We start from the raw sequence: 13008 nt of genomic DNA, 5'->3' as shown, positions 1-13008 counted from the left end.
GTCTAGTTTTTCCTCATATTATTCAGTTACCTATAACTTAGCTGAACACACCTGTGCTTAATTTTCAGCAATGCAGCTGCTGCTGACACTTGGTTACCTACAGGTCAAGTTTACTTAAGGCAGGGGTTCTCAAACTGGGGATTGGGCCCCTCAGGTGCTTGAGGTTATGGGGGTGGTCACGAGCAGTCTGCCTCCACCTGAAACCCTGCTTTGCCTCCAGCATTTATAATCTGTACATTAAAAACACTTCTTTATATAAGGGGGGGTTGCACTCAGCTTTATGTGGATGGGGTCACCAGTGCAGAAATCTGAACCCCTGGCTGAAGGGATGGCAGTAGCACCCCAATTCTGCACATAGCTAGAATCTTTCATTATCATTTAAACTGGGTCCTGGGTGGCATCTGAGTTGAGAACCCAGGTAACTTGACCCCATCAGGAGCTGAACCCAACACAACTGCATTGTAAGGAATTCAGTAGCTAGAACACAGCCTGTGTCTTTTACAAAGGTCACTGAACTGGTGACTTCCCAGGACCTCCATGACTGCAGCAGCAAACCTGAGGGCTGCCAGAGCAGCAGGATCTGCTGGAGCACAGCCCAAGTACCTATGTTTTAGTTAAGGGTATTTGTATAGTAGAGACATGGGCAGCATTGCCTCTAATTTTTCCCAACAGGTGGAATGAATTTTATGTGCACCAGTATGGAGGCAGAGTGGCATATAAAATTCATGTTGCAGGGGTAGGGCAGAGGTGGTTGGAGTGTGGGAGGGGGCTTAGGGCAGAGGGTTACGAAGACCTGTGGGTCCCCTGCTGTAGTAGCTCAGGTTGGGGCCATAGGACAGCTGCCTCCCCTACTCACAGCAGATCTGGGGGCAATGTATCTCTTCTCCTCCCCCTCCCCCCCAAAAAAAACCTGCTGTAGTGCTTAAGAGGCTGATACACAGCTTAGAGGGAACTTAGGTGATAGGGCATGACTTTGAGTAAATACCCAGGCTCAAGCCTAACTCCCCTTCTTCCCTCCCCCCACTGCCATCTACACAAGCCCAGGGCTCAGTCCCAAAACCCTACATCAACCCTGGACCTAAAGTTCAAGCCCTGTTTCTTTGCAGTGAAGATGTAGCCTCACTGGTTCATGCTGGGGGAGTCCACCAAAGGAAGCCCATACATAGACTTTTATTTGCCCAGTGGACAGCCAGTTTCCCATACTGCAGCATGAAGGGCTAGGGCAGTGGCAGCCACCTTTTGGGAGGGTGCTTGGGATGGTTGGTTAGATTTACATCCACCTAAGCAGTGTAGACACTGGAGCCCCAGATGGGGATCTAAGGTTCAACCATTCTTAACCTTAGCATCTACATATTTGTAACCCTAGGTCAGGGGTGGGTCAACTACAGCCCAGGGGTCACATCCAGCCCTCCAGCTCCTGCTGAGAAGCAGCCTCCAGGGCTTGCCTAGATCTGGCACTCCAGCCAGGGAGTGGGGTCAGGATCTTGCCCCACTCCACATGGCTCCCAGAAGCAGCAGTATGTCCCATTCCAGCTCCTACACACACACAGACAGCCACAGGGCTCAGCACACTGCCCCCACAGCTCCCATTGGTTGGGAACCACTGTCAGTGGACAGTGCAGAGCTGCCTGGCTGCACCTCCCCATAGGAGCTGGAGCGGGGACATGCTGCTGTTTCTGGGAGCTGCTTGAGGTAAGTGCCACCTGGAGCACCCTCCAATTTTGTGAGCAGTCATAGCCCACCATACAATTTCCATACCCAGATGTGGCCAAAGGGCCAAAAAGTTTGCCCACCCCTGCCCTAGGTTAACAAGTCCAGCAGCTGCTACTTCAAGTTCTAATGCAGGACTTAATGTAGACACAGCCTGAGGCATGTTCTTCAGCTTCTCCATTTAACATTTGTAAATGTTGACACTAGAACTAGATACAATATTCCACTATCAGTCTCACCACTAGAGTACACAGAGGTAAAGTGATCTCATGTTAACTGTAAGACTCTACAGCCTTTCCAGGATACAGTTTATCATTATGTGTCAGACTCCTTTGAGGGACTGCAGAGTTTCAGTAAAATGCATTAGGTAAAATTTTCAAAGGTAAAAATGGCAAGGGTTTAATTTCAATGGGAATTAATAGTAACAGGCCTAACCACTTGTTTACCCTTCCCTTTATATTTATGACACCTTTAAAATCCCTCCTGGCCAGAGGAAAAGCCCTGTCACCTGTAAAGGGTTAAGAAGCTAGGATAACCTCACTGGCACCTGACCGAAATGACCAATGAGGAGACAGTTACTTTCAAAGCTGGAGGGAGGGGAGAAACAAAGGATCTGTGTCTGTGTGATGCTTTGGCTAGGGACAGAACAGGAACGGAGTCTTAGAACTTAGTAATCTAGCTAGATATGCATTCGATTTTCTTTAAATGGTTGGAAAATAAGCTGTGCTGAATGGAATGGATAGTCCTGTCTTTTTGTAACTTAAGGTTTTGTCTAGAGGGATTCTGTTTTGAATTTAATTACCCTGTAAGGTATTTACCATCCTGATTTTGCAGAGATGATTCTTTTTACTTCTATTAACATTCTTCTTGTAAGAAACTGAATGCTTTTTCATTGTTCTTAAGATCCAAGGGTTTGGGTCTGTGTTCACCTATGCAAATTGGTGAGGATTTTTATCAAACCTTCCCCAGGAGGGGGGTGCAAAATTTGTGAGAATTTTGGGGGGAAAAACATTTCCAAATAACTTTCCCAATAATAAACCCAGTTAGACATTTGGTGGTGGCAGCAAAAGTGCAAGGGCAAAAGGTAAAATAGTTTGTACTTTGGGGAAGTTAACCTAAGCTGGTAAAAGTAAGTTTAGGAGGTTTTTCCATGCAGGTCCCCATATCTGTACCCTAGAGTTCAGAGTGGGGAAGGAACCTTGACACCACTATTTTCACCTTTGAAATAAATCTCCCCTCAAGTGTCATTGAAAGGGTGTATCATTTTAAATTGATAGGAATTAGGCAAATTGGACTGTTTTACCTCTGTATCCTATGATTTTCCAATAAATTGACACATGCACAGGTTTCATTACAAAACTTTATTAAAAAGATTCAGCTGACTTCACTTTTAAATGCAGACCATCCTCAATTAAAAAGCCTTTGTACAATCTAGATCTGGTTAATCTGAGTCATAATACAAGCAGAAATGGAGTATAAACTGGAATATGAAATCTAATTAGGCAAGCTTTGGTAGTGGTTATCACTCAAATCTTGGGAACAAACTACTGAGGTTGCTACATTATTTAAATTATGAATTTGACCTATATCAAAGCTCAGTACTTCACAGCCACATAATGATATTGCTTAATGTGACTTTGGCCTTATCATACATTCCTTGGATTGAACTGAGAAAGGAGTCAAGCACTTTTTATTCCCAGAAGTCTCCTAAAGGATCTAGTGTTCAATGTGTCTTTTTGGCTCGTAGTTTTTCCAATGTTTTCTGTAAGTAAAAATAGGTGTTTAAATATCTAGCAGATCGATTTAGATGCGAAGTTCCTAAATCACGGGCTGGCAGTGTTATGAATAGCTAATGCTCAATCGGAAGGGCATCAGCTAAGCGTCAATGTTCTATTGAATACTTGCCACAACAGCAGATTGGTTTATTCAGACAATGAGGTATTCAGTGTTTAAATACATCAGTGTATATTTGGTACCAGGCAACCTTATGTAAATAACAGAACAAGCACAGTAATAATTATATTTCTTAAAGTCATGCAGTGGATGTCCTAACCGCGGCCCTCTGCAGGGAGTTTCTCAGGCTAACCCTACATTTGTTGCAATGAATGGAACAGTGTGCTAACAGTAGCCAGAAGTTTAAATCCTGATACTATGGTTTGGTTTAAATCAAGTGAGCAGTTCCATTTCAAAACCAAAACTCGTGTAACCTCTTAATAGCTAGAAGTGGAACACTTGGACTGTAGAGGCACCAAGCTTTCAAACACTGACTCCTAATTTGGGAGGTTTTCACCGATGCACTCTTTCCAGCAAAGTTACAGGAGGGGAAAAATCAGGATCAGATGATGCTAAATCAGATTTAATTTGTAGGGAAGAGTTTAGATAGTTTTGTTTCTTTCCCACCGTTTTTTGGCCAGCGTTCATAATTTAACTATACACCTTAAAGACTGTAGCTCTCTATTGCTATTTTTCAACCTGGTCTTCATTGAAAAATGCAAAATTTTAGTATGTCAATTTAAAAAATTAGTAGCTGAAAGCCTATAAACACATGTCACATGGCTGTAATTCATCACCATGAGATAGGGTGGTAGAATTTCATCATTACTGCACGAATGGCTCACCACATTTGCTTTAGATGAACTCCAGTTTTTAACAATACGACGTAGATAGCAGTCTCATTAAAAAGGGACTTCACCGACAGCTCAGTGGAATTAGAACTGCTCAGAACAACAGGCATTAAAATAGAGAAACGCTAGGCCAAGGGGTTTAAGATACTGTACCAGATGCAGTTACCTTTTGAAACTCTTTAGCCTTTTCCCTGTTTTTAGCGTAGGTTTGTTGTCTTGATTTCTCTTCCTTTCTGATTTTCACTTCGGCTAGTTGATTATAAAGTCTGCCAAACAGTAAAAATGTGTATACTTCTTATTAATGGGGGCTCAACTTAAAAATTTAAGTGTTTGTATTACATATACAGGGTTAAACTGGAAACGATTAAAAATGCAACTTTGGTTTACTTCTAGTATGCCAAAAATCCTTATTAGTATTTATATCCAATAAGTTTAATTACCCAGAGTTTTGAGGTTATATTTGTAATTGTTTTACTATATATTATCATCTTGACATTTGACAGAATGTGAGTGGCAATTTTCCCAATGTTTTACTGATCTAAAATCCTGAAGTTAGATTTAAATTGTAAACACATTGGCATGAATAATTATTTTAGCTATAACAACTCAAAGTCACAGAATGGGAAAAAACTGTTTCCTTGGAACTCTGTAGGTCAAAAGTCTTTTCACTAAAGAGTGAAAACACTATTTATACAGCATAATTTATAATTATGGATAGCGAATGAGGTTAGATGCAGCAACACTTAGGCCAAGGTCTCAGCCTAACTTTGCCTGGCATGAGTGTTGTTTTGCCAATTTTTTCCCCTCTTACGTAAATCTGCTTAAGTAATGCTACAGCTGGCTGGGAAAAAGTGATGTTTTGTTCATGCAATGTGTTACATTAGATTTTTGGTAAAAGGAAAAGTTAATTAGTTTAATAAATATACAATCCTGTAATCCTAAAAGTGCCTTTTAGTGGGGAAAAATAAGGACAGGGTGACAACATGAAAACTGTATAAGCAGCCTAGGTTGTGTACATTAAAGCTTGCACATATGTACTGTATGGATTACATTAATGCTGAATGGAGAAAAATTTAATTAATGGATTCTTATACTTGTCTACATTACATATGCAAGTGAAGTTTAGTAGAACCAAACTGGAGAAATACTGGAGCAGACACTGGAGGAATAAGTCTGACCGACCAGACCAGGGATCAGAGGTGGCAATGATCGTCAGAAAATACAGGAGAATTTCCTGGTAGCCCAGAATTTGGTAACTTGGGCCTCTATCTATTTCATCATGTATGTCTGAAGTTTTATAAATAAAGGTGAAAATGATTAAGCCTGAACTGAGTGGACTCAGACTCCTAGATTTTAAGGCCTGAAGAGACCAGCACGATCATCTAGACAGACCTACTGCACCATTGCAGGACACAGAACCTCACCCACCCACTCCTGTAATAGGCCCATATCCCCTGGCTGAGTTACTGAAGTCCTCAAATCTTGATGTAAAAACTTCAAGTTACGGAGAAGCCACCATTTACTCGAGTTCAGGGGTGGGCAAACTTTTTGGCCTGAGGGCCACATCTGAGTGGGGAAATTGCATCCAGGGCCATGAATGTAAGGCTGGGGCAGAGGGTTGGTGTGCAGGGGAGAGAGTGAGGTGTGCAGGAGGGGCTCAGGGGTTGGGGTGGTGGAGGAGTGTGGAGTGTATGAGGGGGCTCAGGGCAGGGGGTTGGGGTACAGGAGGGGTGAGGGTGCAGCAGGGGCCTCAGGGCAGGGAGTTGGGGTGCAGGAGAGGTTTGCAGTGCGGGCTCTAGCCTGGCACCACTTACCTGAAGTGGCAGCGGTGCGCACCGGGGCCAGGGCAGGCTTGCTGCTCCCGGAAGCGGCCAGCACCACATCCCTGCAGACCCCGGGGACGGACACACGGACCACGACCAAGGGCTGCGCATGCTGCCCTCACCTGTGGGTACCTCCCCTGAAGCTCCCATTGGCCACAGTTCCCGTTCCTGGCTGCGGGCGTGTCTGCGTGTGCGTGCCTATGCCTGCAAGAGAGGGCAGCACACGGAGCCCTTGGCCCTCCCCCAGCAGGGGCTGCAGGGACGTGGTGCCGTCCACTTCCAGCAGCAGTGTGGGGCCCGCAGTGTCATGGAGGTGGCAATTCCACAGGCTGGATCCGGCCTACGGCCGTAGTTTGCCACCCCTGCTCTAGTTCAAACCAGCAGGTGACCTGTGCCCCACTGCAGAGTAAGGCAAAAAAACCCAAACAAAACAAAACAAAAAAAACCCCCAAAACCAGGGTCTCTGCCAATCTGACCTGGAGAAAAATTCCTTCCCTACCCCAGTTTCCTGCCTTGCACTCCCAACAAAAAGCACAAAATAGTAGTCTCCACAAGCACTCATCTAGTTTAAGTCTAAGGGGCTGAAATAAATGGGAGATCAGAAACCATTGCTAAAATTAAGGTTCTATATTAGTGCAACAGGTATTATTTCAGAAACAAAAGTAGTTTAGTCTAATTTCTACCAACTATATTCACACAATACCTTAAAGTGCGCTGCTGCATTTGAACATCTGCAGACCTTTTGTCCTCTGGAGAGCACACTTTCACTTCCCCCACTTTCTTCAACTGACTGATAACTGCACCTTCGTTTTAAACAAAATATATTTTTTTTACATTTGAAAATGCAACTATGAGGCCAACCCAAAAGTGGGCTCATACAGATCAGTGACAACAACTGTACCAGTGACAACTATATAATCTTTACCAGGACAAGTTTACACCTTTTACAAAATTGAGTGTGTAGTGATTGACAGACAGCAGATAAGCCCTGGCCTCAAAAGGCAGTAAGGTCTGAAACAAAAACAAGAAAGACTAAATCATGTTTCCTATTTTGGAGAAAACACATTTGAAAAGAAACAGGCTGATAGAATGGACTCCATAAGGCAGAATTTTCTCTTTTGAGAGTAAGTCTCCAAATCTCAGCCAAGGACAATAGTAACGATCTTATCTCCTACAGGGAACCACCACCAAGTTGTGAGGCTCTCTTAGTTTTTAGACTATTGTCTATAGCAGGCCACAGAGTTAGCTTGTCATAATGGTGCTAGCTATGCTCCTTATTTCCAGCTTCTAATTCCCATTAAAAGAAGCTAAAAATATGTTACGCTCTCAATACTGCTTTTTTATGTAAGCAATCACGGTTTTTCCAGGGATTTTATGTAACTAAGCTGGTGAAGAGGTGATCCTAGGATTATGAGAGGGTGAGGTATCTCTGAAACGCTCTTAAGATGTGATCCAGGCAGTGAAAAAGTTTGAGAACCCCTGTTACAGAATATTCTGATCTGCAAGAGCAAAGATCCAAAAATAGCAGACTCTATCCTGCTTTATGGAATAATTACTAGAAGAATCCTTAATGCTTTACCCTACTTCCAAATGAAATTTACCAGAAGTAGAAGAATCCTCCTTTGGCATGTTAAATCTTTCAGTCTTGTCCCTTTGAAACAGCTTGGCCTGATGCTTTTCAGAACTTCTCTCTCTATTTTTTATTTCTTCCACTCTTTTAGAGGACTTCTGGATGAAGTTTTTCTTTCTCCTTAAAAATGATTCTTGTAAACTACCTGGTGTGGAAGTGAACTCTAACAACATGACTGTGAAGAAAGAAGGAAGGTCTCAGGACTTTTGATTTTATCGCTGATAGGATAATCACCTGTAGTAACCTATGAATTTAGATAGCTGTCCTAAAACTGAGCTTTACTGTTTTCACGGATTGTATCAAGGTTTGATTTGAGGAGAATTAGGAAATTTACTAAACAAACAGCAATTCAGATTTATGGTTCCTACAGTTATTTTAAAGCTACAGTGCACATATATAGCATTTTGGATTTGCTATACATGTTACTAAATCTTAATACCTTAAAACACACTGTAAACAACAGGGTCCAAATTACAGACATTCTCAAAACACAGAGCAGATCTAGCTTGTCATTTTAAGAAGGCCCCAAAGTGTATTAGGCACCCACTCATGCAGATCCTCAGATCTTTGGTCTGAGAAGCTTACAAATTAATACTAAGGGGCAGGGGACCAACAAGAAATTAGGAAAGATGGAGATCATTACATATTATGCAATAGCTCAGCAAAGCTGGTGGTACATCATGAAGGAGTGAAAGACTATTTTCTAATTAGTAAAAGGGATAGAATGTGAAATGAGAAGAGTTAATAAGCTTCTTGTTGAAGTAAGCCTTCAAGACAGGCAATGTTGAAACAGACTTTTCAATAGGAACAGGCAAATAAAGCTGTTTCCATGGTACGGTGGTATACATTGGACCTGGACCACATCTAGTATGATGCTGTAATGAATGGCGGCATATACTTATATAATTACAAGTCTCCCATAAGTGGAGCTGTATTTTACCAATGTTTTAATATTTCAGAGATTCTCTGTTTCAGTTCTAATGAGTATACTGAAGTTACACATGAGTACCTGCAGATTGACGTAATGGAGACTGATCCTCATTAGGACTCTGAGCTATTGCAGAGTAGTCAGGAAGCGTGAAAACAGAGTAATCTGCTTCTGGGTCTAAAGGTAAAAATTCTCTCCCCTATTGCAAAACAGAAGAATCGATTGGTATAATGTACTTAGAACAGGCTACACATTTTAGTGAAGTAATATTAATGCATCTCCATTATTGTCAAGGAACAAACAATTAAGGAGCCAACAGAAAGATCTTTCATCATTAGCACAGATACAAGAAAAACGTAGTTAGCACACAGCAGCAGGGAATCCAGACTCCTGGCACTAAAAGCCATTTTATAAAAACTTCTCTCAAAACAAAAAAAAAAAAAAAATCAGATCCTTACCCATAAAGCCGCTTTTCCCCATCAAGTTCAAACTTCTCATTTTTGCCTCAGGATCCAGTTTTGACCCCACTTACATCTGTTCACTTTTTTTCCTGTTCCATCTCTATTTCTCACACAATTCTGTCTACTTCTCCTATTCTCAGATAAATGTTACTCCCCAATGCTGCCCCAATGTTTACAACAGCCTCCAACTGTCTATTCTCAATTTCTTCCAGGGTCTAATTGCTTCTTAAAAGCTACCTTCATGCACTTGGAGCTCTTCACTGTCACTATGCCCTTTTGCAATTTAATTATTATTCATTTGAATGTGTGTGGTCATCTTCCCAAGATAGCAGCTATGTAAGCATGTTCCTTCATAACACTGGCTGGCATCAACTATATTATAGTCATCCACATAGTCTTGAGAAAAGGTATCTTTGAATAAATTACCCTGTGATCATCCACTGTCAGAATGGTTTAATCCTAACTGGCATTATCTGTAGAGTTTGGAACTGGTCAGGGACAGTTTGTGGACAACATATGAGCATCTGAATAGGGACAGAATGATCTAGGTCAAAGAGAACCACCAAGGAAATGCCTGGAAAATTGGCAGTCCTCAAATGAGGAAATAATCATTCACAACCTGATTTTAAAGTTTTATCATTAGCATCCTCATGGACCTTTCCAGAGCTATTAAAATATCCTGAGGATGGAACAGTTGATACACTAGCTTGAGTCATGCAACTCTGAGGAAAAGCTATAGTTTATCCACTGAGAAGGAAAAGGGAGGATTGGATAGAGAGAGGCCCCTAAACACTGTCTGAATTTCAGTTCCAGAAGTCTCATTAAAAGTCTACTACAAAATACCCCGAGGCAAGTTTCTTACATTAGAATAAGGAAGCATGCAGTCAGAACTTAAATAGCATACTCACACCCACTGACTTAGTCATTCAGTACCCTAGGGGTTTGGGGACATCATTCATTTAATTTGAGCAAAAAAGACAAAAGGATACTATAATAAAAAAAACTAGTGCAGTAATGCAATGAGCCCATCCTCTTCTGTCTATTCTGAGAACTGCAGATGGCTCTGAAGTGTGCCTCTATGCAATACCTGGATGCCCTTTCTCTAGTAAGGTAATAGGACTTTTGCCTTTCCCACTGAGTCTTCCAGGAATGGGTTATTGTTCTGCCTTAACAACGGGGGACATTTTTGTTCCTCTGACAGTGTGAACTTTGGAGTACTCCATCTCAACTAAGCTGCTGGGGTAAGGCAAAGGACTAAATGAAGGAAGCAGGATGGATTTCAGTTCTCTGCATCAGCCCAACCTACCAGACATGGCACCATCACCAAATGGCGCAAAAATCTGCAAATCTGGAGAACCCAAAACATGCTAATGATTTACAATATTGTATTACATGTTTTAAAATTATGAAGTTTCTTCTTCCTCCTACTAAAGCAAAAAATCTGCAGAACCAGGTTCAAAATGATGAGAGATAATCAAGATTTACCTCAGAACAACTTTTAAGTTCAGACTGACTAGCATATGCCAGGCTATCAAACTTATTTTTTCTTTTTTTCTCTTGGCTAATGTGTTCAGAGTCTGATTCTGCAACACTGATGTCATTTGAGCTTATCAGAGTCAGTTCAGGTTCTTCCATAATACCATGCCCTGACTCGGTCTCCTAGAAAATAGAGAAGACAACATCAAGGTAAAAATCAATATTTCTAGCAACAGCAACATTTGTTAGCCTGTTACAAAGGAAAGAATTATTCAACATACAGATAAAAAGAAAACGTGCCCCAGGCAGTGAAAGAAATACCTCAGGCAAAGTGCTCTTCCCACATTTATTGATGTACTCAGAACGCCTCCAAAGGAGCTCAGTCCAACCTAAATATTTTATTTGCCATTGTACAAAACCTCCTTTCCACCCCTCCTCTAAACCGGAATTCTAGTCACAGCCTGAAAGCTAATTCTTGGCAAACAAAAGTAGCTTTTATTTGATCCTTAAGGGAACAGCATTTATAACAAAGCTTGGTTGTTTTTCTAAATTAACCATTTTAACCGTATCTTCCTTTACCATAATGGCTAGCCTTTTCTCAATTAAAATCTAGACCTAAAATGACCAGGATCAGTATAATTTCAGATTAAATTACACAAATTTTGAGAAGTCTCAAACTAAAACTGTAAAGTGAACTTTGCTAAATTTTCCAATTACAAAAGGTCTAAAATATCATGGAGCAATTGGTTGAAATCTGAATGGCATTTAACTCACTAACAATTACCTTGTGAAACCTTTATTTCACTCACCCAGACTGGCACACGGCTTTGTAAGGAATGTGACCCTGAACATATTGTGAGCACTGAATTAGAATTTTGGTTTTGGGGTATTTCTGGCAAACCACCATTTTGTTGTATAGTTGCTTGCGAAGGGCTGACGGAGATTTCTGAGTCTATTGCTCTAGGCATTCTAGATGACATCTGTACTTCCAGAATGCTTTGTTCTTCCTCCAATATATTTGTACTGCACTGTAAACGGTCACCTTCCACAATCCTATTTGCTTCATTTCCAAGAACTGGAGTTTCAGTAAGCTCCTTGTGCTTATTCAATGTCACAACAGGTAATTCTTCAAAGCACAAGTTCTCTTTTCTCAGTTCCACAACGTCTTTTACTGAATGTTCAGTCAGGAGAGTCTCATTTTCTGTAATCTGTGTTGTAAGTAGCTGATAAAATGAACCCTGTTCTTCCAATGAACTCAGAGTTGGACTCCGCAGGTTTTCCACTGAAGACTGGAGATTAGTATTCTTTATATTTCTCGCCAGCCCCCCATATTGGTCTCCAAAAGGTGAAAAGTAGTTCTCATTCTCTGATTTTTTAATTTTAGAATTTTGTTCAAATACAATGCGAAGACCTGTTGGTGGTTCAGTTCTCTGTCTGTGCTCATTCAGGGTAGATTCCAACTGAAGAGGGTGAAAAGATTCTTCAGAACCTGCTTGAAAAGTCAGACTGTCAGAAAAGTCTAACTACATACAATAGAGTTTACAAAAAGAAGGAAGCCATGGTCTAGAAAGTAGCTATTTATGCATTTAAGAAAAGCATAGTAAAATAGGCAACAATGTTTTAAATATAGTAATTTCATTCCAGTACATAATATTCACATTTATTAAGATATTACAGTGTTTTTTATGTCAATTTGGTGAATTAGAATGAAATTCTAGATAGCCAAATATCCAAATCATAAAAAAACTGAGTATTAATCAGGAAAGTATCTTCATTTAAAAATGTTATTTTACATAAAATAATTTTGGTTTCTTTTAAACACGATCTCTAATAGATTTATATTTCTTGACATAGTAACTTGTCTTTTTCTTTAATGTTTAGGACCACATTCTCTGCTGGTGTAAGCTGGCACAACTACACTGAAGTCAATAGAGCTGCACCAATTTATACCAAGCAGAGAATTTGGCCCTTGGAAGCCACTCTCAATTAGAAAGCCGTAGCATTTCAGGCCTCTCTGACAGTGTCTCTAAAGGAAGCAAAAGAGAAAAAAAATCATTACTGGTACTGTATACAGTAACAGTAGAAAAAAGCACCCAAATCAGAACACAGCCTGTTCTTTCTTATGAAGGCCAATTACAGCAGATGGTTATTCTCACTTGGATTTCCCTTAAGATCTACACATACAAAACCAGTTATACTTAGGAGTCACTTAGATATTACAGCAATGGGATTATATCTATCTAATAAGAGGTTTTGATTCTATTTTTTTTTTAACTGAGAATATTTGGAAGTTAGCAGATAAGCATTCTTTCAAATATACATGTCTCTAAACATGGTGATAAGATACCATTGATAA

General features: G+C 40.7%; 1 protein-coding gene across 11 annotated transcripts in view; it reads right to left on the bottom strand.

Annotated features, from left to right (window-relative positions):
* Positions 1–3056: 3056 nt before the first annotated feature.
* CEP295 (centrosomal protein 295) overlaps positions 3057–13008 on the bottom strand; it is a 55212-nt gene continuing 45260 nt past the window's right edge. For 8 of the 11 annotated variants that reach the window (XM_073337112.1, XM_073337074.1, XM_073337084.1 and 5 more), the window contains 7 exons: positions 11462–12144; positions 10662–10835; positions 8797–8914; positions 7759–7962; positions 6861–6960; positions 4501–4600; positions 3057–3472 (listed from right to left, as the gene is read on the bottom strand). In XM_073337112.1, the coding sequence (XP_073193213.1) occupies positions 3434–3472; positions 4501–4600; positions 6861–6960; positions 7759–7962; positions 8797–8914; positions 10662–10835; positions 11462–12144 (1418 nt within the window). In that variant the 3' untranslated portion in view covers positions 3057–3433. Of the gene's footprint in view, positions 3473–4500; positions 4601–6860; positions 6961–7758; positions 7963–8796; positions 8915–10661; positions 10836–11436; positions 12145–13008 lie in introns of those variants that run through there. The other 3 variants (XM_073337064.1, XM_073337118.1, XM_073337135.1) reach the window with 3 other exon arrangements.

This window comes from Lepidochelys kempii, chromosome 1 (assembly GCF_965140265.1).
Source record: "Lepidochelys kempii isolate rLepKem1 chromosome 1, rLepKem1.hap2, whole genome shotgun sequence".
In the NCBI taxonomy this organism is placed as follows: domain Eukaryota; kingdom Metazoa; phylum Chordata; order Testudines; family Cheloniidae; genus Lepidochelys; species Lepidochelys kempii.
Note: the sequence above shows the minus strand (reverse complement) of the source record. Positions and strands in the feature narration are given on the sequence as shown.